The 26,145-nt window shown below is 47.2% G+C and overlaps 1 protein-coding gene across 8 annotated transcripts in view; it reads right to left on the bottom strand.

Annotated features, from left to right (window-relative positions):
* Nucleotides 1–9,441: 9,441 nt before the first annotated feature.
* Nucleotides 9,442–26,145, bottom strand: part of ANKRD55 (ankyrin repeat domain 55) — a 117,960-nt gene continuing 101,256 nt past the window's right edge. For 4 of the 8 annotated variants that reach the window (XM_089313173.1, XM_051853443.3, XM_089313174.1 and 1 more), the window contains 3 exons: nucleotides 22,180–22,844; nucleotides 14,095–14,187; nucleotides 12,819–13,152 (listed from right to left, as the gene is read on the bottom strand). In XM_089313173.1, coding sequence (XP_089169299.1) covers nucleotides 12,869–13,152; nucleotides 14,095–14,187; nucleotides 22,180–22,844 — 1,042 coding nt within the window. In that variant the 3' untranslated portion in view covers nucleotides 12,819–12,868. The other 4 variants (XM_051853444.3, XM_089313175.1, XM_089313177.1 and 1 more) reach the window with 4 other exon arrangements.

Here is a 26,145-nt window from a genome sequence, read left to right on the forward strand (position 1 = left end):
AAAATTTTTAAATTATTTATTTATTTGAAAGGCAGAGTTACAGAGGGAGAGGAAGAGATAGAGATCTTCCATCTGCTAGTTCACTCCTCAAATGGCCACAAGCCAGGAGCCTGGAGCTTCATCCAGGACTCTTGCGTGTGTTAGACCCTCAGAGTGAGGATGCTAACACGTCAAGAGGCACACCCCAAAGACTCAGAGTCCAGACCAGCTGATGCAAAAGCAAGAGGATTTATTCGGCATTTGCGCAGACGGGCCTCCTGAACTCGGGAGTCCAGAAAGCGCCCCCAGGACAAAGCTACATGGTTTATATACCCACAGCGACCAATCAAAAGCACTATAGAGTCCATGCACACAGCAGTCCAATCCATGAGCTGATCATGTGAAGGGCATGCGTCTTCTGTCCAATCAGCTACGGGATCACATGGGAGGCATGCACCTCGTCGCCATTTTGTTGTTTACTTCTTTAGTAGTTCCTTTCCCTGCCAGCGCCGTCTTGTTCACCCTGAGGGGGGACGACGTCTCGCTCCCTTTGTTCCCCTGGTGGGAGAGCGGCATCCCGCTTCCCACACCATTATTTGAGTATTAGGAGGCATACAAACCGGGTTAGGTCTTAGCACAGCCAGGCACGAGTGTCGCAGCTAACTAAGCATAGGGTCCCTTATTTTTATAGCTGCACCTAATTTTAGCTTTGGGGGAAAAAGTTTAGGGCTATAATTTTTAAACTTTAATTTTATTTGGGGCAAGGTAACTTCTTGTTTTTAATGGTATTGGCTTAGGTCACTCCATCTTGGTTTGATTTTTAAGGTTCTTCAGGGTGGATAGAGGGGCCTAAGCACTTGGGCCATCTTCTGCTTTCCCAGGCTGTTAGCAGGGAGCTAGATCGGAAGTGGAGCAGGCGGGATTTGAACTAGTGCCCATAAGGGATGCCAGCACTGCAGGTGGCAGCTTTACCCACCACGCCATACCACCGGCTCCAAGAGAGATCTCTTCCAGCTTGTTCACTTTCTAAATGCTCCAATGGCTGGGACTGGGCCAGGTTGAAGCCAGGAGTTAGCAACTAAATCCGAGTCTCCCACATGGGTAGCAGGGACCAAGGACTTGAGCCATCACTGGTGCCTGCCAGGGTGCACATTAGCAGGAAGCTGGAATTGGAAGGGGGGCTGGGAATTGAACTTAGGCACTTTGATATGGATGTGGGCTTCCCAAGCAGCATTGTAACCACTGCACTAGATGTCCACTCCTGTCATTTCATTTTTATTCAAGTTTGCTCAAATTTGGAGCCTTTAAAACAATTTTAAGGCTCTGAGACTGTGACTCTGGTACTATAGTTTTGAGTAGAAGAATAAAAGCAGGGAAATAATTCTGAGACTTCATACTTTTTATAGAGGATAACTTGTTGGCTTCAGAGTTTAAACAAAGCACCTGAACAGAGGATATACAGTTCAAATAATGACCTTATTTTCTTCTACATATAGGAGGATCCTTATTACTTGACCTCATATAAATTTGCTTTATCTTCTGTCTGTATTCTCCCTATAGAACCCACCATGGCACAGTCAGTAACTATTTGTTGAAAGAATGAATGAACGTATAATTATCCATGTGAGCCTAGATTAACTAGATCAAGAGCAGAGAAATCAGTGGTAGAGAAGGAGGGAATTCCAGATCTCCATACTCAGACTGGGTCCTCGCCAGCCCGTCCTGCCTGACTCAGCAACGCCATGTGATGTGAGCTAGCGTTTTTCTTTGCCAACAAATGGAGATGGGGTCACCAAGTAGCCCAGGAGTCCGGAGCCCACATACGTCCCTTTCTGCACTAAAGAGCTGTGCTTTGCTCTGCTGTCCATCTCTTGCTGATCCCCTTCTTTCTAGAAGAGCCGGCTGAAGGAACAGCACCCATTTCCTGCAGACTTGAACTGCTTACCGGGGTTGCCACAAGGAGAGTTGAAGGGGGCTCACAGGCAGATCCTGCGGGGTTCATAGAGTGTGGGGGTGGTAACAAGGTCAGATGGGAACCCACAGAAAGTGCTGCCTTCTTAAGTATTTTAAAAATTATTTTTACAAAGATTTACTTATGTGTTTGGTAGAGTTGTGACCGGGCTACCTACCTTGAACAGCGAAACAGACAAAAGTGAGCTGCTGACGGTAACAGGTTCACAAGGTACCAGGGACAAGCAGTGGTCTCACGTGAGCGCTCAGGAAGGGTGACTGGGCCCGTGAGGAGCGCTGAGGGGAAATCCCAGCTTGGGTGCAGCGCTGACTCACACACGCCTACATGACATGGGTTTCAGGAGCCCGCGGAGTAAACTGTGTCCTGTGAACTGCTGCAGTTTAATGCAGGGAAGCCTGGCCATGGCATCGTTGCCCGGGAGACCGGGCATGAGTCCTGTTCTCCATCACCGTAACTTTAAAAGAATTATTGGGTTAAGTGCCCTTAATTCGGAAAGATCCCTCCCCAAAAAATTATACCCAATAATCTAGTGGATTGGAAGGAAGGAAGGAAGGAAGGAAGGAAGGTAGGAAGGAAGGAAGGAAGGAAAGGAAAGGAAGAACGGAGGAAAAGAAAAAAGAAGAGAGTGTCCTGTTTGCTGATTGCCATGGTGTAAGTTTTCCCATAATGGCTTATTTCAAGCTACTAATGATGAAACAACAAGTTCACAAAATTCCCGAATATTGGGTTTAATAATCAACTCTTTTTTTTTCTTTCTTTTTTTTTTTTGACAGGCAGAGTGGACAGTGAGAGAGAGAAAGAGAGAAAGGTCTTCCTTTGCCGTTGGGTCACCCTCCAATGGCCGCCGCGCTGATCTGAAGGCAGGAGCCAGATACTTCTCCTGGCCTCCCATGGGGGGCAGGGCCCAAGCACCTGGGCCATCCTCCACTGCACTCCTGGGCCACAGCAGAGAGCTGGCCTGGAAGAGGGGCAACCGGGACAGAATCCGGTGCCCCAACCGGGACTAGAACCTGGTGTGCCGGCGCCGCAAGGCGGAGAATTAGCCTAGTGAGCCGCGGCGCTGGCCAATAATCAACTCTTAAAAGCTGCTAGGAGCTGACTTCTGCATATATCTGGTATGACACAGAAGGCTTTATTGCTTTTTTTTTTAAGACTTATTTATTTGAGAGGCAGATTACAGAGACAGAGAGAGAGAGGGAAAGAGAGATCTTGCATCCACTGCATTTCCCAGATGGCTGCAATAGCAATGGCTGGATTAGGCTGGAGCTAGAGTCTCCCATGTGTGTGGCGGGGGCCTGAGTACTTGGGCCATCTGCTGCTGCTTTACCAGGTGCATTAGCAGCGAGATGGATGGGAAGTGGAGCAGCTGGGACTCCAAGCAGTGCTCATACAGGATGCAGGTGTTGCAGGCGGCAGCATGACCTGCTCCACCACAACCCGCGTGCCCCTATCCGGAGGCTTTCTGATGGGTCTCGGCACGGGAGAAGCAGTACTGGGGCAACACTCCCTACCAAGGCGATTTCATGGTGGCTCTCAGGGGCTAGAGATTCAAGGGAGGATATATTCTTTGTGCCTTTTCAATTTGTTTTCTCTTTCTTTCTCCCCCAAAATCACTTGTGCAGAGAAAATTGGCAAAGTTTCCTAGAGCGAGCTACCTAGACCCGGGAGAGCATTGCCCTGGTTTATAGCTTTTCTTGCATCTAGAAGCTCACTTGGCTTTGTCATGGATAGATGAGAAAACTCCCCTAGTGGCTTCACTTTAACTGCACAATAGAATGCTGGTTGGCCTCACCTCCTGCTCTTGGTTATTTCCCTACATTCTTCCAGAATCCCTGCTTTTCTCATCTGGCTTAGAAGCTTAAGTGTTTTCAAATACAGTTAGTGTAGGGCCCAGGAGTAATGCATCTAGAGTTCACTTTCAGGGTCTTGAGCTTTTTTTAAAATCTTTTCTTCATGTTATTTGAAAGGCAGAAAGATAGACAAGCAGAGAGAGAGAGAGAGAGAGAGAGAGAGAGATCTCCCATCTACCGGTTCACTCCTTAAGTGCTCATAACAGTCAGGAATGGGCCAGGCCAAAGCCAGGAGCCTGGAATTCAATCCCAGTCTCCCATGTGGGCGGCAGAGACCCAAGTACACTTGAACCATCACGTGCTGCCTTCCAGGGAGTGCATTAGGAGGAAGCTGGATTGGAAGCAAAGGAGCTGGCACTCAAACCAGGCACTGTGATATGGGATGCAGCATTTCAAGTGGCGTCCCCAGTGTGAGGCCAAATGCCTGTGTCTGGAGCTTCTTCAACCTAACGTAGGAGGAGCCCAGTGCTTGTGGCCCTGTATCTCCCTGATGGGTGGCTTTGGCTTCGACCTCACTGTGAAGTCTGCTGAAGCATGCAAGCTGCCATGGGCGTCTCCTAGGAGGTCTGTGAGCGAGGTCTTGAGTGTGGGTCAGGGGAAAGGGCAGCTCCTCCTTCCAGGGCTGAGGCCAGACCTGGGCTTACTCATGGCAGGGAGTGATTCTCTGCTATGATGGGGCTTTGCTCCTCCTAACCTTTTTATTATCAGGCCTAAATCAGAGTAAGTGCAAGTGGCTTCTCTTCATAGCCTTTTCGGGATCATTTCATGTCAGAAGAATAGAGGCATTGGAGATCATTTCCTTCCTTCAATCTTGATGTCATTCACTATGATGTCTCTGGCCCAAGTTCAGTTTCAGTGCACCAAAGGTGGTGTTTATGGTCATCTGCTTGTATCTGGGTTCCATCCCTGGAGCCATTCTCACTGGGGCCGAATAGAGTTTCCCCCAATCCTCCATGCCACCTTCCCACCCTACAGCAAGCCCAGACCTCCAAAAACTTCAGCTTCCTACGTTTAATGTCAACCGGTCAGTGTCTGCCTTGTCCTCCTTGGGGAACTGACAGCTTTTTTTTTTCTCTCCTGGTCTGTAGATCATTAGCAATTGAAAGGTATTTTACCCTTCACCATCAATAACAGTTTTGAGACAGATTTAATAAGCAACGGGTCATTTCCTGTTTTTCACGCATCCATGTGAAAACTACCTTTATACCTCTCGTGACAGCCGAGCTAGTGTAACCTGCTGCCTGGAAACTCTTGAGCTTTCAATAACATTTACTCACTGACTGCTCAGATCTGACTTCGGGACATGTTTTGGAACTTGTTCAGCTGCCCCCCGAGAATCAGGATTGGACTACAACAGATGGGAGAACAGGAAAGTATTTGTTTTGAAAGACTATTATTTTTTATTGACTGATTTTTAATTTATTTGAAAAGGAGAGAGAGAGGGAGAGAGAGAGATCTCCCATCTGATGGTTTCCTCTCCAAATGCCCTCATCAGCTTGGGTTGAGCCAAACAAAACCCTAGAGCCCAGAACTTAACCCAAGTCTCCCACATGGGTGGCAGGAGCCCAATTACTTGAGCCATCCGCTGCTGAAACTGGAATGGACAACGGGCTATGACTTGAACACAGGCATTCTGATATAGGATGTGGGCATCCTACGTGGTGACCTGACCTCTGTGCCAAATGCCTGCCTGTGAAAACATCTAGTTTTGATAGAAATATGTAATTGGTTGACAGTCTCCATCTACCAGTATTAACATTTCCAAAGTCTATGAAAATGTGATTCAATTTTCCGCTGAAGGCGTTAGAAGAGAACTGTTGTTATGGCCCTTTATTAATTTAATTTTTGGCTTGGATACTATATTTTATGCTAAGGTCAAACATTAGCTACCCCACTTAAACCTATGGTGGATTCCAAAGGGTTGTTTTTAAAAGATTTCCTTTAAAGTGCCAGGATGCATTTGCTTAGTGAAGTGCATTGGTAGATTTGAAAGAATAGGGGCAAAAGCAAAACTGATGGGCATACTTGTCTTTCTGGAAGGCACTATGTTTCCAGTCAGTCACTTGGTGGGGTTTTTTAAAATCATATTGAGTGTCAAGCTGTGCTCTGATAGTGTTGGAAGGAATAATAAACTAGGTCTCAGAAATCTGTTTATCTTGGCTTCATTCCAGGAAGATGAGAGCGCTAGAATTAAGTGTTTACTGGAAAAAATAACACCTGTGTTAAACCAGGTGATTACAGAAGGAACAAAAAAAGGGGGGGGGGAGGATCAACACCCCTGACTTCTAATTGGTTTAGCCCAGAGTACTGAGTTGGTGGGCACTTTCCACAACCAGTAACAACTCCACTTTGCTTGTATCATTGTATAAATCAGTTCTGAAAGCAGGCTTTGCCAGAGGTATTTGACACTGTGACATTCGAATGAATTTTCTGGAATAAAAAGTGAGCATTGAGGATTACGCACAGGGAATATGGGAATAGAAACCTCACTGCTAAGCTGTCTCTGCTGTTCTTTAGCTGTGTGGTTTGGGGCAAATCGCTTCCCTCTCTGCCTTGGATTGCTTTTCTGCAGGCAGAGAGTGCCAGGGTCTGTCTTACCAGTTGAAGTAATGCAGGCACAAGCTATGACTTGTGTGTGTGTAAAGACGTGACCTGTCTTAGCCGTGAAGGGACATGTAAGAGATAAAACAAGCAAAACTCATTTTAGAAGGAAAAGTTGCCTGGAAGTTTTGAACATTGGGCTCTAATTGGTGAATGGTTTTTCCCCACTAGAAACCTTTTATTTAAGGAATACAAATTTCATGCATTTCATAGCTATAACTTGAGGAACACAGTGATTCTTCCCACTGTACCCGCCTTCCCGCCCCTACTCCCACCCCTCTTCCTCCTCCCTCTCCTATTCCCATTCTTATTTTTACCAAGATCTATTCTCAATTAACTTTATACACATACAATTAATTCTACACTAAGTAAAGAGTTTAAAAAATAGTATGAAAAAACACTACTACTCAACAGTCAAGACAAGGGCTGTTCATAGTCATTGCATCTCAAAGTATCAGTTTCACTGGTGAATACTTAATACCTGATTTGGTCAGGAAAACATTGGCCAAGGATGAATCAACTTTAAATAATCAGTTTTACCTGGTGGCAAAAGGATAGCTGCTCTACTTAAAGAGATATAGTGAGCGGCATATGACTTCTTAATAACTAACATAAATACTTCTAAAAATAATTGAGTGGTTGGAGCTGGCATTGTGTGATATAACAGGTTAACCTGTGGTGCTGGCATCCCAAATGGGTGCCAGTTTGAGTCGTGGCTGCTAATTTCCAATCCAGCTCCCTGCGAATGTACCTGGGAGAGCAGCAGAAGATGGCCCAAGTGCTTGGGCCCCTGCACTCACGTGAGAGACCTGGAGGAAGCTCCTGGTTCTTGGCTTTGAATCAGCCCGGCTCCTGTCATTGCTGTCATTTGGGGAGTGAACCAGCAGATGGAAGATCTCTGTTTCTCTGTCTCTCCCTCTCTCTCACTCTGTAACTCTGCCTTTAAATAAATAAATAAATACATCTTTTAAAAAATTGAATGGAAAAGCTCAACATCAAAAAATCCTTCCTGTGCATATAAATAAGTGCAGGCAATAGGGGAGGGTGACATTATTCCTACTTGTATAAAGAACTGTTTAGGCCGGCACCGCGGCTCACTAGGCTAATCCTCCGCCTAGCGGCGCCGGCACACCGGGTTCTAGTCCCGGTTGGGGCGCCGGATTCTGTCCCGGTTGCCCCTCTTCCAGGCCAGCTTTCTGCTGTGGCCAGGGAGTGCAGTGGAGGATGGCCCAGGTGCTTGGGCCCTGCACCCCATGGGAGACCAGGAAAAGCACCTGGCTCCTGGCTCCTGGCTCCTGGCTCCTGCCATCGGATCAGCACGGTGCGCCGGCCGCAGCGTGCCGGCCGCGGCGGTCATTGGAGGGTGAACCAACGGCAAAGGAAGCCCTTTCTCTCTGTCTCTCTCTCTCACTGTCCACTCTGCCTGTCAAAAAATAAAAAATTAAAAAAAAAACTGTTTAGTTTTTTGTTGCATTAGTCTCATAGTATCTTACTGGAAAGGTGTTCCAGTGTCCTAATGGTCATTCAGGGCCTGAACTTGCCATGATGGTAACTTTTTGGATAATTCATAAATACTGCAATTTTTTCTTCTCTAGAAGAATGGCATTTCTCCACCCCCTATCGAGCTAGGCAAGTCAGCCATGGCTGCAGGATTCTATGCGTCAAATGCAATGGGAGGAGCAGCAATTAGACTCTCCTCTCATTTCCTCCACGCGGTCTCCCAGGAAGCACACGCGGAAACGGAATCTCCGTCAGCCAGTTCTGCCAGATGGTGTGGGACTTGAGTGTGAACGAGAAAAACAGAGTGTTACTCCCCAGAGGACCTGGGGCTTGTTCACAAAAGCAGAGGCTGGCCTTGTGGTGACTAACCTAGGCAGCCATAGGGCCAGCTATCTATTTGTGGAGCCAGAAGTAGCCAGGTGGCACAACTCGACAGCTTCGCAGCCTGAGGCTCACAAGGAATGATTCTTCAAAGGCAGAAAGCAGCCCCCCCACAAAACCCGACCCAGCAGGAACCCCTCAGAGGCTGTGTCCTGAGAGGTTGCCTGTTGGTAGCAGGATCAGCCAGCGTCCTGGCTCTGGCCCAGCCTGGGGAGGGATCCACGCGCGTTCTCTGCTGTAATCTACGATTCAGACACGGCCATGGTCAGAATGGGCTCTTTCAGGACGGCTTCCCACATCACCCTCCCTTGCCAACTCCCTCCTTGCCTCTCTACTTCCTTCCCAAACAACATTAAACAATTAAGTGCCTACTGTGTGCCAGGCCCTGGGCAGTTTCTAGAAGTGCAAGCCAAAATTCTGTGATCTGGGGGGACCGGAGGAGCTTCTATGGAGTTGATGGCCGTCTAACCTCTCTGAACAAATTATCTGAATTAGCGGTGGATGGTTGGGGCAGCACAAAGCTCTAAACAAGCGCCAAGCATTTGGACTCTGCTCGTTATAGAAAGTAGTAAAGTTACACTTGAGATAAGTACAAAATCATAACAGGCTGGCTCAGAAATGACCGTCATCATAAGAGGATCAGCCTTGAACTTCATACAGGTCTTTGGTCAAAATTAATCCAAACAACACATAAACATCTTAGTAAAGCTAGCTGAAGTTCACAGTAGTCTTCCAAAATGTTGTTAAGTCTTAACTTTGGGAAGCTCATGAGTAGGTAGAGACTGTTATTTTGGAATGAAATGAAAAGACTTTTTAAATATGTCGAGTATTTGAGGAACGCGTGAGAGATGCCAGTTCAATTCTGTTAGGCCAGGATGCAGCTCTTTCCAATTCACATGACCTTCTCACTGTTGGACCGATCAATCACAGCTGCAAACAACAGCAGTTGGAAGTCATCACAAAGAGACATAAACATTGTCAAGTGACTTGGGTTGTAGCCAGGACCTGATAAGGCTAGAAAACATTTTCTCAAAGATTGTTCTTTTAAAAGCCATAAAGTGTGACTGATTACAGGAACTGATCACTTTAATTTTAATTAAGTTTTGTTAGTCCCAAGTGGAATCGCAATGAACGTGACGGACAAATCCGCGATGTGTCTTTTAGTTCAGTTATTTTTTATTCAGCAATGTATACATTTTTTAAAAAACATAAAATCATCCACCAAACAAAGCAAACATCAAACATGCCTTAAAGCAAATCAAATACAGCTAAGCCTTCCTATTAGCAGATATATGAATATATTTAATTTAAAAAGTTTACTTGAGAGCCAGAGAGAAAATGTAGAGAGGGACAGATACAGGGAGAGGGACTGAGGGAGGCAAAGAGAGAGAGGGGAAAACAAAAAGAGAAGGGGGAAGAGTGAGAGCAAACTCTCATTTGCCGGCTCTCTCTCCAAATGCCTACATTGACTATGGCAATGAACACAATCCAGGTCTCTCACACGGGCAGCAGGAACCCAATACTTATGCCATCACCGGTGCCTCCCAGGGTCTGCATTAGCAGAGAGCTGGAGTCAGAAGCCAGAGGTGGGAACTGAACCCAGGTACTCTGTTGTGGGACATGGGTGTGTTACCTGCTAATCTTAACACTGCTCCCATATTCCGCTACTCTGGGCAGCTAGGGGTCACAGGAACTCACAGACTTACAACACATGCACATTCAGAGATCCTAAGTGCCTTTGTAGACAGTATCTTTTTTTGGAAATAAAGAATTCTGAGTCAGAAAACTGTGAGTGGCTTGAAGAACACAGCTTACTAAATTAGTCTCTGTTCTTACAAACTAGAATAAGCTCATCCTTTGGGAGTTGGGAAAAATATACATCTATATCTATATATCTATATCTATATACTCTACACTCCAGTTGGTTGCCCGGGCTAGTTTCCATCATCAGTGAGACTGTCAGGGTGCTCACTCTCTCCAGCGCGTGTGCCGTGTCCCCGGTGACTTGGAATAGCAGGAAGCACTCGGTTTGTCCGGAGCGGTTCTCCAGATAGAACTGGGGAGAAAGAATGGAAAGTGAAACTCTCAAGGTCTGCCTCTCGCAGAGCCTCAGGAGGAATGGCGCCAAGTCCGCGGCGCTATTCCTAACCCTAAAGGGCTTGTCTTGGTGACAGCAGGGCTCTGGAGGAAACCTGTGGAGACAGATCTGCTCAGGCTTATCACATGCAGACAGGAATCTCAAGGACCTACAAACACAAGATTGCATCAAGTTGGATAGCAAGGCGACTGGGCCGCGCATGCCTGGCAGAGTAGCTGGGGATGGGTCAAGTCAGCACAAGACTCTACACAAGCCCCAAGACATTCATTCCGGGCTTTGATGCAAAAGGAAAAGCACTGTGTGGTCTTGGATTGCTTTTAAGTAGGGCTGTGTTGATCAAAGATCCTTATCTTCCCTTCTCTCCCGGAAGGCAACGTCATCAGGAAAAGCAAAGCTCCCAGGCTGTGCCAGAGAAAAGTGTCCTTGGCTTCCCCAAGCCTCACCAAGATGCGAGACCGAGTGACTCTGTCCTTAACCACATGCCTTTGTGGCTACAGTTCTGCTTAAGCACAGATTCAGGCTTGAAACTGATTCACTGATAAAAAGGCTGCCATCCAAAACTGTCATTTCACACAAGTCAGCGAGTGCAGAGGGACTTTTCCGTCCAGGAAGAGGTGTAGGTTTCTGGTACTGTTTTTGGACAAATCATCCCACTGTAGTTTTCTATATGCAAAAAGACTCCACAGTTCCAGAATTTTCTCTTGGTACCCTTCCAACTCTAAACTGGGAGAGAACAGATATATAGCCTATGTACCCTACCCAAATAGCATGCACAGTGTTTTATGTGTGTGCTCTTACGGAATTCTCCCAATCTTATTGGGCTGGCACTACCGTAATAGCCAAAGTGAAGGAAATAACACACAAACAGAAAGGTGAAGGAGCTCGTCAGAAATAGTTAGGTCAGCTCCCAGATCAGCTGCGTGGGTGGAATAGGAAGAAAAAGGTGGCAGGAAATGACAAGAAATGACAATCTGGCTTGTTTTATGAGGCAGCTGACTCAGTATCCTATACTTTTTTTCCCTGGCTCTGCTACTTACTAGCCAAGTAAGGTTGTAGAAGTCATGTAACCTTTTCTGAACTCAGTTTTCCCATCTGTACAATGGGAATAATAGCAATAGTCATAGACCTTGTCTCAGTGAGAATATATGACTTTAGAATCTCAGGGTATTGGGCCCAAGAATACTTGTAACAAGCACCCCAGGTAATACTTGTGGCCATTCAATTTGAAGATCACTGGCACAACAGAATATATGAATATTATGATTATGAGAGGTTTTTTGTATAAAATATTATGAAGTAAATCAATAATATCAAAAGTACTCCTGAGAAACAGCTTCTCCTTCCTGCTCAGGAAGGCCTGCACCATGAGCACGGAGAAAGTGCACATTTCTGACTGTCCCACAGGGCAAGGAAACCAGGCAAGAGGCCAGGCTTAGGAGAACTGTTCATTTTTATAAAATTTTAGGGGCTGGCGCTGTGACATAGCCAGCATCCCATATGGGCACTGGTTCTAGTCCCAGCTGCTCCACTTCTGATCCAGCTCTGCTATGGCCTGGGAAAGCAGTAGAAGATGGCCCAAGTCCTTGGGTCCCTGCACCCACATGGGAAACCCAGAAGAAGCTCCTGGCTCCTGGCTTCAGTTCTGCACAGCTCTGGCCATTGTAATCATATGGGGAATGAACCAGCGGATGGAAGATTCTCTCTCTCTCTCTCTGCTTCTGCCACTCTGTAACTCTGCCTTTCAAATAAAAATAATAAAAATAATAAAATTAATTTATTTGAGAGGCAGGAAGAGACGGCTCATCCAAATGACTGCAATAGCTGGGCTCCAAATCGAGGTCTCCCATGTGGGTGGCAGAAACCCAACTAGTTGTGCCATTATTGCGGGAAGCTGGAGTCCCGAAGCCAGAGCTGGGAATCAGGTGTCTTAATCTGTAGGCAAAAAAAAAAAAAAACAAAAAAACAAAAAACCTTGCTCCTGAGGGAAGAATTTTTAAGACACCCTCTTTTTTTTTTTTTTTTTTTTTTTTGACAGGCAGAGTGGACAGTGAGAGAGAGAGACAGAGAGAAAGGCCTTCCTCTGCTGTTGGTTCACCCTCCAATGGCCGCCGCGGCCGGCGCACTGCGCTGATCCGATGGCAGGAGCCAGGTACTTCTCCTGGTCTCCCATGGGGTGCAGGGCCCAAGCACTTGGGCCATCCTCCACTGCACTCCCTGGCCACAGCAGAGAGCTGGCCTGGAAGAGGGGCAACCGGGACAGAAGCCGGCACCCCGACTGGGACTAGAACCTGGTGTGCTGGCGCCGCAAGGCGGAGGATTAGCCTAGTGAGCCGCGGCGCCAACCAAGACACCCTCTTAAAGTTATTAAATGATACATAGAGAAATAAACTGTTATTTTTTAATAGTTCAAACACAAAAATTTCTGACCAGAGTATTCTTTTTTTTTCTTTTCTTTTTTTTTTTTAGATTTATTTATTTGTTAGTTACTCAGAGAGGAGGAGAGGCAGAGAGAGAGAGAGAGAGAGAGAGGTCTTCCATCCGATGGTTCACTCCCCAATTGGCCAGAGCTGCGCCGATCTGAAGCCAGGAGCTTCTTCCGGGTCTCCTACGCAGGTGCAGGGACCCAAGGACTTGGGCCATCTTCCACTGCTTTCCCAGGCCACAGCAGAGAGCTGGATTGGAAGTGGAGCAGCCAGGTCTTGAACTGGTGCCCATATGGGATGCCGGTGCTTCAGGCCAGAGCGTTAACCCGCTGCACCACAGTGCTGGCCCTGTTTGTTTTTTTAAATAAGCATTACCAAATTGTATAACAATTTAAAGGTTGTCTCTATTTTCCCATAATTTCCAAGTTTTGGTGCCTTACAATCTCTTGAAAAGTGAAAGTGTTAAGTAGGAAAGTTAGATATGAGCTTATGTGTGTGTGGCAGGCCATATGTCCAGCATATGCGCCTACCTCTCAAAGTCCTCCTGACAATGTTTCAGGGGCAGCCGGGTATTCGCATCCTGCCCTGCCCCCTTCTACCTGGTAACCTGCCAGGTGGGGAGTCCCCACCCCTTCTGCCTGACAAATCTTCCACAGTCTCCTGGTGCAGCCCAGGATCGGCATTTCAAACACCTCTAGGGGGTCCTGCCCACCTTCCTCCGGTTTGATAACATTTGCATCCAGAGAGTCCTTTGTTTCAGGAGGAGGGAAAACTCAGGGAGGAGCTTCTTAACATTTGCATCCATAAAGTCCTTTATTTCAGACCTTCAAGGGAAAACTCAAAAGTTTTTCTATTTACATCCAAAAAGCCCTTTGTTCCAAGAGGAGCAGAGGTGGGGAAGCAAGACCCATCTCCTTAAAAACCCCTGGCATCAACCGGACTGCGCGCTCAGCCCTCTGCCTCTCGGCTGAGCCACCCGCCTGGTCTGGCCAGGTGTACTCTCTTCACTCAACCATGTAACCTCGCTCCTCCCCACCCCTCAGTCCGAGCGACTGCACTCTCTCCCAGGTCCTGTCTGGAGAGGTGCCCATCCGTCCTTACGGATGTCCCTTCCCTAATAAACCTCGCTATTTTACTTTCCACTACTCTGTCTCACGCCTGAATTCTTTCTTGCGCGAAGACAGAACCCTGCATTTCTCCGGTAACAAAAGCAATATGAAATAACATTTAGTTGCATCTAGGGGTTATTAACGTTGGTAAATAAAGCTGAAGCCGACTCATAGCACTTACATTTTTGGTCTGGTAGAGGAGCCAGGTTGTTCCGAGTGAAGGGAAGCTCCCTGATTTTGGGTCGGTTTGGGGAGAGATGCTGAAAATTTTGTCCTGAGAAAAGGACATGTTTTCGTCATTTATTTGAGACTCACACAAGAGCAAACCATAACATGCAATGGATAACAGAATCATACAGATTTTTAGGACGGAATTTAAGGTGTTAACAATAGCAACGATTTTTACTGCTATAAATGAAAAGGACAAGGTACCAGAAATCGCTTGTGAACAAACCAGTTTCAATAAAATGTTATAGTTTGTCATGTCATAAAAGTTGGAGAGATAGAATATACATATTCACCAAATCTGATGAATGAACGGAGCGTGAATAGGAGCTCTCTGTCTAGAGCAGTGTTCCTGAATCCTAAATCCCAGAGGAGTTATCTGAGCTTTCAGGTAATTGCTTCTGCCCTGCGCACACCCTGCTCAATGGATCAGAATCTCCAGGGGGCAGGGTGAGGCGCACAACTGTATCTGCTCCCTGGTCGTTCACTAGCGCAGTCCGGTTAGACGCTGACTGCCCGGCCTCAGGTGAAATCCTGTATGCACTGTAAGCAGTGGTGTCCTCCAGCTGGGCCTGCTCTTGAGAGCTGAAGATCCCATTTAGGGAATTTCGTGAGCTGGTTGGCGTCACTCTGGTGTTCTGCATTGCCCGCGGTGGAAGCGTTTATACCATGGAAATCAGCAAGCACTAATTTTACTCAAGCATTCATCAACACACTACCGATTACAGGAGATGCATGTTTCAGATCTCTGAAGATAGGAGGGAGGACAGGAAGGTGATTTAAGTCCATTTCACGGGTTGGCTGAATGACATAATGAGTAGGAGTCTGGGTCCTTGCTTCTCTGCTTCCCCCTTTTTCAGCTGTATGACCTTGGACAAATGATAGCACCTCTCTAAGCCTCAATACCTTCCTATATAAAAAGGTGAAAATAATTCAGCCTTTTCCAGTTATGAAGAAGATTAAGTTGGAGGATGAGTGGAAAGCATTTAACTTATAGGGCGAAGCACTCAATAAACATTCGCAAAAAAGAGACTTTAATTTTTTGCCTGATGGTCTCCTGAGAAGGTGTTCAAGTCACTACAGCAATTCTCATGGATTTTAAGAGACTTTGCTTTGGACAATGCAGTCCTTAGCGCAATGGGTTGGGGGAGGCAAAAATCAATGAGCCAGTCAACCAAAGCACTTGCCAAGATCCACCTGGTTTCTATTTAGGTAAATCGAGGGCAGCCATCGAGGCAGTGGTGTTTGATGGGGCTTCAGCAACGTTTGCAGCCTCCCTGGTGGACCTTTCAGCATGTATTTTAACTTCAGGAGCCATTGTTTATAAAGAAAGCATTTCTAGATAGAATTACATGAAAACTCGCAAGAACACTGGAGCAGAAATCCGTAAAAACCAGGAGATGAGATAATGGTAATTGTAGATAATGTTTATTGAACACTTACTGTCGTTAGGGCCTGGGCCAAATGCTGCAGGCATATTCTCATTCAACCCTGAACACCCCCTTCCTTTGTGAGACAGATACTGTTATCTTCCTCCTTTTATAAAGAAGGGTCCTGTGGCTTGGAGGAGTTCTTCAATGTGATAAAGGTCACATGCTGGAAATTTCCAGAGCCTACACTCCAACCCGTGCTACAGTGTCTGACCCACACTATCGTGCTTCCCTAGCAGTCAAAGCAATACTGTTAGATGGGAGAAGTCGGCAGAGAAGGTGGGAAGTGACTTCAGAGATGGCGTGAAGGTTCAAGTTCATTCCAAAGAGGCATTTCCCTTGGTTTGTGAGGAATAGGGTGGAGTTGTGCACAGCCCAAAGCTCTCTTATTTGTGCTGCAGGTACCAATAGGGAGTCTCCAGCCTACAGCGACAGGGTTGGGGACCACTGTCCTAAAATAAAAGGGCAGGAAAGATTTTCATAGTTACATGAAGGAACCAGCGTTCAACAAAAATTAATACCAGTAATGAATAGCGATCTTTGGCAATCATCTATTGGGCACCTGCTGTATTGCAGACTCCAGGGCTCACAGACAGAGAGATGGCAAGGGCTTACAGTGTATGTGGGATGAGAGACAGGAAACTTGCAATTTTAAACTCATGAGTAGTGATGTGGGAGTAGGTGAGGCCATTGAAGAGGACAGAAGCATCCCCAGATGTAGAGCTGCTCTTGAATCACATTGACCTTGCTTACAAGTTGGCTTGGCTGATTCCTCGCTAGCTTGGTGAACTTAAGTTTCCATGTCTTCATCTGCAAAATGGGAATAAAAAGTCCTCTCCTGCATTGTCGTGGAAAGCGAAGTGCACACCAGGTGAGCTACTGAGAAAGACTGAGGGGGATTTCAAGCTAGTTCTTAAAAGATTATAGGAATCGAGCCGGCGCCATGGCTCAATAGGCTAATCCTCCACCTTGCGGCGCCGGCACACCGGGTTCTAGTCCCGGTCGGGGCGCCGGATTCTGTCCCGGTTGCCCCTCTTCCAGGCCAGCTCTCTGCTATGGCCAGGGAGTGCAGTGGAGGATGGCCCAGGTGCTTGGGCCCTGCACCCCATGGGAGACCAGGAAAAGCACCTGGATCCTGGCTCCTGCCATCGGATCAGCGCGGTGCGCCGGCTGCAGCGGCGGCCATTGGAGGGTGAACCAACGGCAAAGGAAGACCTTTCTCTCTCTGTCTCTCTCTCACTGTCCACTCTGCCTGTCAAAAAAAAAAAAAAAAAAAAAGATTATAGGAATCGGTCACGCACGCACGTAGCACAGAGAAGCTAAAACAATAACATGGGCAAAGAAGAAGTCAGTGAGAAGGGATCGGGTTTTCAAGGAACTGAAAGAAATTCAAGGAATGGTGAAGGAGAGTGGGGGTGGGGTTGGGCTTTTGAGAGCGAAGACACAGAAGCTGAGAATAGGAAGTGAAGCCAGATCAAGGCCTAAGGGCTTTGGGTTCCCAGTTAAGGAATTTGGCTTTTGAAAGATGCAAAGCCCCTGCTGGGTGTGAGAGAGGAGTCACAGGATGGGACCTATGCAGCCTGTCTGGGAGGGAGGATCGAGTGGAGTGGCTGGGGTACAGGGCCCTCACAAGGGAGGTCCCTCCACAGGCTCATTCACAGCCAAACCATTCAACTGCGGTGCATCCACTACTAAATTTTTGGGCTGGGATTTTTTTTAAAGGTTAATTAAGTTATTTTAAAGGCAGAGTTGCAGAGAGAGAGATCGGGAGAGACAAAGAGATCTTCCATCTGCCTGTTCACTCCCCAAATGGCTGTAATGGCTGGGGCTGAGCCAGGCTAAAACCAAGAGCCTAGAACTCCATCCAGGTCTCCCACGTGGGTGCAGGGGCCCAAGCACTTGGGCCATCTTCCATTGCTTTCCCAGGCACATCAGCAGGGAGCTGGATCAGAAGTGGAGCAGCTGGAAGCTGAATAGGTGCTCATTTGGGACGCAGGTGTTGCAGGCAGAGCTTAACCTTCTGTGCCACAACTCCAGCCCGAGAGCTGAGATGTTGAGCTGAGACATCTGCACACACCTATCTGAATAGCAATTTCTGGAACTGGGAATGGGTGAACTGCAATTTCTGGAATTAAATAATTAAATTCACTAGCTTTTTTTTTTTTTTTTTAACATGTCAAGAGTCTTCTCCGTTGCTTGCAGAGACTGCCTGATCCCTTCCTTGTACACTCTTGCTGCACGAATCACAACTTTTTGAGAAACAGATGCAATTAACACCTTCCTTGCAGCTGATGTCATGGAGACAGCCACCATCTTGTAGATCCTCGGAGCACCCATTCAAGGTGACTTGACTTTCTTGTCTCTGGACTGCGATCCCAGTAAGTCCCAAATACCTGTCGTTCTTCCTCATTCTCAACCAGGTTGATTTGATCTTTGAGGACAGGCCACAGAGAGCATTGTTGCTGGGATGGCTGAGAATACTCTGAAGAGGGAAGTTCTCTCTTAAAGGGGAAAGGAAGTGAGCACTTTTTTTTTCTCTTGCGACGGCTTATAAATAACCAGGCTAGCAGAAAACACCACAAGGCTTTCTGTTCCATTTTCTCTGAAAGCTTGCTTGCAATGAATTAAGCTGATGTGCTCCAGATTCCAACTCATTAGGATAAGTGCCTCATTCCCCATCGCTCTACATCTAGCCCACTGACAGGTCTCAATAAATGTTAAGCAGTAATCATTACAGCCAAATGCTCAGGGAGTGTTGCTGATGTCAGCAGAGGATAGCGGATGCCCGGAATTCAGACAGTAGTGCTGCGAGCCAATATCATTTCTACTCAACGTGGGGCAGGAAAAGAGAAAATCCAAAGAGAAAGGGACTTTCCAAGTTCAGGGCAGTAGCACAGAGGTGTGATTTATAGTATCCAATTGCTTTCCTACTTTAAGCTTTCACAGGAAAGTTACGTATGCTCAGTGGAGACATCCCCTAGGTTTAACCATCTTAGACCAGCAATCTAAACCAAATAAGCGAAAGGTTTCAAGTGCAGTGAAGTAGTTCCAAAACAGCATATCAAATTGGGTTAAAAATGTCACAAATAAAGATCGTAAGGCAGAGACATGTTTTTATTTGGGGGGGGGAGAATGTAATTTATAAGAAAACGGCATCGTAGACAACTGGCAATCATATTGACAAATAGGACTTAGAGATTTTTAAAGAAAGAAACCTGTTGTCATGGTGATGGCTTCCTATCGAGGAAATCTGGGTTCAAGTTCTGAATAGTCACTAATTACCTGTAAGACTAGGCAAATCAGTTAGCTTTTCCAGCCCCAAAGAATTGTAACTGGAAAGGGCCCCATCAGACAATAGGGTCCCAGTCCCTGGAGGCACAGTGTAAGGACATTGTGGCCCACACAGACCTGTTTCTTGCTTTGTCTTTCAGAGTTCATTCGGGGAGACAGGGAGCTCTCTAGGTCACTCCTGCAGAGGGAACTCCATGCAGAAACCTGGTTTTACAGGTGATGGAAAATCTGAGAACTCAAAGAAAGCGCAAGGTGAATGAACGATCCAGAGAGGATCCATGGCCCACAGAGGCAGCCACCCCTAGGCTGGGAAGATAATGGGAGGAACTGGCATTGCCAAAGCCCAGACACCGATGGAAGCCAGTGCCACAGAGGGAGGGGCTGTGTGGAGGGCGCTGGGAGGAGACAGAGCCTGTTACCGATGCCATAGGAAGGACTGCTCTTTTCCCCCTTTGTCCAGCTTCTAAACTTCTGTCCCCTACTAGCCAAAAGGCACGCGGCAAGGGAGCCTGGGAAGTGTAGTTCTCAGCTAGAGTGGAGCCTGGGAGGAGAGGCAGCCGATCGACACATTTAAACTTTCTTTAAAGTAAAGGCCGCCTGCAGATTTTTCTCTATGATACAGTGATTAGCCTATGATCAGACAATAGGAAAAAAATGTGTGTGCACAGGAGTAAATAATACTATGTGTAGGTCACTGTCCTTTCAACTCCTTTGATGTTAACAGTTATGTGCAACCCTATGAGTTAGGTATTTCATCCCATTTTTTTTTTTTTCCAAGATGAGGCTCCAAGAGATGAAGTGACTGTGAGGAAGTAGCAGAGCCAGATTTCAATCCAGACAGTACAACTTTAGAATCCCTCACTTAACTGCTGATGCACACTATGTCGTGACAAATTATACGATAAACACTCAATCATCATTTAATGAGTGGTTGTCAGACAAAGGTCTTTCCATCTGAAAATCTATTCAATTTGTATCTAAACATGAGAATAATGTCAACTAAAAGTCATTTTAGAAAATCTATATCCCTTAACCATCATTATAGGCTGATGAGTCATGGGAGATTTATTCTGTCATGACTCAGTTGTCTAGTATGGCTCCTACTTTAATAAGCACTCAAAAACATTAATTGAATGAAAAAAATGCTTTGGCATAGGCATAGCTAATTTCTCAAGATTTTCTTGGCGAGTTTCCCTTCTTTTTTGCTGTTTGGTTGGGTACTGAACAAATCCCCAAACCACATTTATAGTCTTTCCTTTTATTTCCAATAATGCAGACATTTTTGGAAGGCACCTGTGGCAGACTCTACTTGCTCTTTACTATCTACTTTCTCTTCTCCCTTGGAAACAGAAATCCAACTTTGGGTGGACAGCAATGTGCCTGCCTAAAACACTTTAATTCCCAAGCTTTTTCAAGGATAGGATTAACGTGTGGGACAAGGGCAGATGACTTAACGGGAGCAGATTCTACTGTCTACTTCCTTTTTCCCATTCTACCAGCCACTGAATGTGAAGTGCCCTGGAGGATTGAAGGCACGTGTTGGGCTGTGGCGCACACAGGTGGGAGGAGCCCATTTCCTTGGTGGTCATGGAGGTACCAAGTGTCTGGGAAGTGCCTACTATAGGATTCTTTCCTAAGAAAGCAATAAACTTCTGTTACTTAAGCCACTGTGGTTTCTATTACAGGCAGTGGAACCCAATCCTAACCGATACAAAAGAGACATCCCAAGGTTATCCTTGGTAGAGAAGAAGAACAATGTTTTCAAATGTTCCAAAGAATTTTCTAGAAAGAAGGCATTTGCTTGGCCAAGACAGGACTAACTGCAGAGCAAGCTGAATTGAGGCCTTGGAGACCACGAATCTGTCAAAAGGTGGCAGACCCGTGTGTTGCCTTCCTTAGGCTCCTGTAGGAGAAATGCAGACATTAGTAGCCAAATGCTCCCGTGGCGCTTTCTTCAGATACCAGGAAATAGCCTCAGTGTGCTTATCCGTTTTTATCCCGAGCTTCCCAGCTGTCACTGCCCACCAGCAGAGCCATATCCTGCCTGGAGGGCTTCAGGCAACAGCGCATGTCAGTGAGAGCAGAGAGCATCCCAAACCTGAAAGACCGCTCTGCCTTCTGAAAGATTTGTGCCTCTTTCCCACTTGTTGAAAACCACACTGCCCTCCTGGGTCTTGCATTTTGCCTACTTTTGATAGAAATGAAGACTGAAGAAATATATATTTCTTCTCTTTATCCTACCAAAAGCAAAAACAGCAACGGAGACAGTGGTTAGGGAGATCTGATTCTGCGCAGTGCGATGCCAAGAAGTGGTGTGGACTCCATGAACCTGGGCTCTGTGGCTTCCGCCTGGTGTCTAGCAGGACAGCAGCTACTCGGATCCAGCCCATTCATGCCTCATGGGTTTTTGGGTTTGATGCTCCCAGATTTTTCAATTTCTGAAGAGCTGCTAATATTTTAGATTTTTACAAAAAAGGTTGTGATTTTTAAATGCCGCCAATCCACCTACAAACAAACAAAGGTAATGTGGTCCTGAACGTATGCATGCTGGGAGCTGTATTTCAGTCTCTGCTTTAGAGCAATGATTCTTAACCTTTGGCGTGCATCGGAATGATCCAAGGGCTGTTCAGGAAAAATAAACTCTTTAGTGGGACAACTGCTTATAAATGGGTGGGTGGGGAATCTATACGTATTTCATGTATATAAATGCAGATAGGGATATATTGTGTAAAACATCTCTGAAAGGATTAGAAACAGACACGAACGACGCTGGTGGCTTTGGGTGAGGGAGGCTGGGTAGGTGGGGAACAGACAAGGCAGGAGGGAGACTCACCATGTAACCCTTTTGCTTAGGCTGTTGAGACTTGAGACATCTTTCCACATAGACACAAACACCACGTTCCCATCTCCCCTCCTCCCTCCTCGGGAGATGTAGGGTAGAGATTGAATGCCTGCTTTCAAAATAGATAATCACCGGGAAAAATCATTCCCGTGGGTGATTTCGACGCTGTTAAGAATCGGCGCCCCTGGGAATACTAGCATTCCTGCTGCAGGCCAGCAGACGGCCCAGGTTTTTGCTAGAAGGATGAGAAAGCACATTCTTTCACTTGATGACTGCTCTTGGGGTGGGCAAAGAGAATACTTCCGGAGTTTGGAAATTTCCTTGGGGAAAAGGAGGCCCCAATCCCCCCCTGTGACTCTCACCTTGCCCTCCGGGCTGCTGTGCCTCAAGCTCCCAGCCTAGAATGGCAGGAATCATCTCCTGTTGCAGAGCCTGCGGGGATGGAGGGGAGTGGAGGAGGGGAGACCGCGGACATTACCTGCTGTCGGACTGGGTCGATGCGGAAGATGTGGTGGCCCCGAGACCTCCTGGTGACCAGGCCGGGCTGTGAGCAGTCTGTCTAGCAGCTTATCTGAAGAAGACAAGGTCCAAGCTTTGCAGGAGGACGCCTGATTAGAATCACCACCCCACGGGCCATCCTGCACCGCCTGGCAGCCGGTTCTGTTATTCAGCAGGTCCTGTTCGCTTCGGCTTTTCTGAGATCGCTGGGCCATCGGCTGAGTGCCTGGGCTCAGGCCAGTGTGGGAAGTGGCCCCATGGGAGGCAGTCAGGAAGTTATTGCCCAGGGTGATGGGTGGGAGACTCTGTGTTCTGATTGGTGGCAGCCCCTTGCAGGCCAGAGGTTTCTTTTCCGGCAAGAGATATTTTGAATTCTCAGAGGTCCTCTTCTTAAAGTCGACCACAGCCACCTGGTCGCCAGACTGCCCTGGGCAGTTGGTATCCACGATGCTGTCGAAGGTGGTGATGATGTCATCGACTTCCGAGGAGTCCTCTCCCCTGTGCCGGTCCCGGCCCTGCTCCTTCGGGGGAGCTCTGTGCTCTTCTTTCTTGTTTTTGCAGAAGATTTGGTTGAGCACGCCGAGACGTCCCTCCTTCTTCTGCGGCCTGCTGTTCTGGGGGGGCAGGGGTTGAGGGGGCTCTGCTCTGTGGGAACAGAAAAGCACAAGAGGAGTACGTGAGGATGGGAAGTGGAGCCCACAGCACGGACCAAAAGAGCAGCCCCACCCCCCAGTTCCAGCCGCTTGATGGCCGGGTCTGAGGTCCAGCAGGCATGCTCCCGAAGCCCGCTCACATCCGAGGTCCCAGAATTCCCAGCGCCCGTCGCTCTCCTCCCCCAGAAGTGCTTCCGTACCATGGTCCGTTCTCTGCTCTGCTACCACATTGCTTAGATTCTTCCTGCTCCCTCGGGGACCTCCCCCCCCCCCTTTCAAAATGTGCCCCTAGATCATCTATTTTCATCAAGGGATAAACTAGGCTGAAACTAGCTTAAAGTGTTACTGTTCTGTCTTCTGCAGGACTGGCCATGCAAGTGCGTGCTTTGAGTAGAGAGATATGGAAGACTTAGGAGGTGGGGAGAGTGTGGCTTAAAGCTTTCTCTGCAAGTGACCCCGCGAATCTGGTCAGAGCACACACGAGCAGCATCCAATCTCGGCTGGGCTTTTTTCTTTCTTTCTTTTACTGTTTATGAGTTGTTTTTTTTTTTCTTCAGTTTTTTACTCAATTTCCTGTTGAAAAATACTTTTTTAAGCAGTCTACTAAAGGAAATCAAGGAAAGAGGCTTTGGGGTGGGCCCTGGCAGAGAAGAGGAAGTGTGCACGCCAGAGGCTGGGTGTGGCCACGGAAGACAAGCGAGCAATGCCCAGCGGGCAGGCAGATTCTACAGGAAGGAGGCTGGCCGGGGCAGGCTGGCTCTGCTTAGGTGGAGAGTTTTCCTGAGGCCCTATTCTGCTTTTGTTCCTTGGAAAATTCTGTTATTCTCTTTTGAAGCCACAGTGGACTTAAAGCTTTCTGCGGTATGAATTAACACTGAAACCTGACCCGTGTGCAGGCCCCAAAGAGTCAGATTGCAACATGACGCTGGAGAGTGACATATAATCTGTGATTTGAAAAACACCACTGCTTATTTTGGATGCATATAATGAATGTCTTGTCTGCAGGTCGCACGGTGCATAAATGAACCTTTATTTACATGGTGTATTTTTATCTTTTCATTCTTTGACCTTCCAACAGACTTTGAAAAATTCTTTTAAATTTACTCAGTTTTGTTTCATTTGAGAGAGAGAGAGAGAGAAAGAGAGAAAGAGAGAGAGAGAGAAAGAGAGATAGATCAATCTTCCATCTGCGGGTTCATTCCCCAAATGCCCACAACTAGCCATGGCTGAATATGTTGAAGCCAGGGGCCAGGAACTCCATCTTGCTCTCCCACTTGGGTGGCAGGAACCCAAGTACTGAAACCATCATATGTTGCCTCAAAGGGTGCACATTAGTGGGAAACTAGATCAGAAATGCAGTAGCTGGGGTCGTAGGAGGTGTGTGTGTGTTTGGGGACGGGCAGCATTGTGGCACAGCAGGTAAAGCTGCCACCTCCAATGCCAGCATCCTGTATGGGTGCCTTTGCAGCTCTGTGGCACCACTTTTGATCCAGCTCCCTGCTAATGCACCTGGGACAGCAGCAGAAAATGGTCCAGGTACTTGGGCCCCTGCCACCCAGGAGGGAGACCCAGAAGGAGTACCAGCCTCCTAGCATCAACCTGGTCCAGCCCTGGCTGTTGTGGCCATTTGGGGAGTGAGCCAGCAGATGGAAGATCTCTGTCTCTTTCTCTGTCTCTTCCCTCTTTCTAACTCTGCCTTTCAAATAACTAATTAACCAACTAAACAACGAAATAGATCTTAAAGGAAGGGAAGAAAGAAGGAAGGAAGGGAGTGGTGTAGCTGGATTCAAACCAGGCACCTGGCATGGGTTGCGGGGCATCTCAAGTGGTGAATTACTGTCCACGCCAGATGCCAGCCTCCCTGCCCCACAGGCTTTTAGAAATATGGACACTGCTTCTGGACTTCTGATACTACTAGGGAGAACCCCAGGGAGTCCCTGTCATGCTGTCTGCTTTCCCTACAGAATGTGCCCTGTGTGGATTAACGCTATCCTGGTATCTTCCACAGTCCATCTGTTCCTTCAGTCACAGGCTGTGATACAGGCCAGTGGGTCTCTAAGTGGGGCCCCCGAGATGCCTCCAGGGATTTCGTGAGGTTAAAGCTGTATTCATAATAATGCTAAGAAGTCACTTGTCTTTTTCCCTGTGCCACGTCTGCACTGATGGAGCAATGGAGGCAGTGCGTACAACCGTGGGCCCCTTAGCGCACATCAGGACAACACAGGCAACAGTGCAGTTGTAGTTAAAAAAAAAAAAGTCATTTACACGGCCAGTGCTGTGGTGTAGTGGGTAAGGCTGCTCTCTGATGCTGGCATCCTGATGGATGCTGGTTTGTGTCGCGGCTGCTCCACTTTCTATCCAGCTTCCTGATAACGGCCTGGGAAAGCAGCAAAGGATGGCCCACGTGCTTGGGCTCCTGCACCCACATAGGTGATCTCTAAGAAGCTCTGAGCTCCTGGCTTCAGCCTAGACCAGGCCTGGCTGTTGCGGCCATTTGGGGGTTGATCCAGCAGATGGAAGAACTGTCTGTCTCTCTGTTCCTCCCTCTTGCTGTAACTCTGCCTTTCAAATAAATAATTTTTTTAAAGATTTATTTATTTATTTGAAAGAGTTACACACACACATACACACACACACACACATACACAAAGAGAGAGAGAGAGAGAGAGAGAGAAAAGTCTTCTATCTGCTGGTTCACTCCCCAGTTTGCCGCACCAGCAGGAGCTGCGCCAATCCGAAGCCAGGAGCCAGGAGCTTCTTCCAGGTCTCCCACATGGGTGCAGGGGCCCAAGAACTTGGACCATGTTCTACAGCTTTCCCAGACCATAGCAGAGAGCTGGATTGGAAGTGGAGCAGCCGGGACTCGAACTGGCGTCCATATGGGATGCCAGCACTGCCAACTGCAGCTTCACCCACTATGCCACAGCGCTGGCCCCTAAATAATTTTTTTAAAAAAGGTTATTTAACTTGGTAATGTCCTTGTTAAGGCAACAAGAATTATGAATTTGGTTAAATACATATGCATTTTTTCCGTTTTAAGCAGTTCTGCCCCATACTGAGATATGATGACTACCCTGTGGTAAGGCACTTGGGCAATTGTTTGAATTGCCAGTTGAACTTGACCCTCTTGTGATGGAACATTTTTATGACTTACAGATAGACTGTGATTACACAGGATTAGATATCTGTAGACATTTTCTCAAAAATAAAGTGAAATGCACAGAAACAGAGTAGAATGGCGGTTATAGTGGGGGGGGGGCAGGTGGGGTCTGGGGGATGGAGATGGAGATCAA

Source organism: Oryctolagus cuniculus, chromosome 14 (assembly GCF_051225735.1).
Source record: "Oryctolagus cuniculus isolate XC-2025 breed Fujian yellow rabbit chromosome 14, ASM5122573v1, whole genome shotgun sequence".
Classification (NCBI taxonomy): Eukaryota; Metazoa; Chordata; class Mammalia; order Lagomorpha; family Leporidae; genus Oryctolagus; species Oryctolagus cuniculus.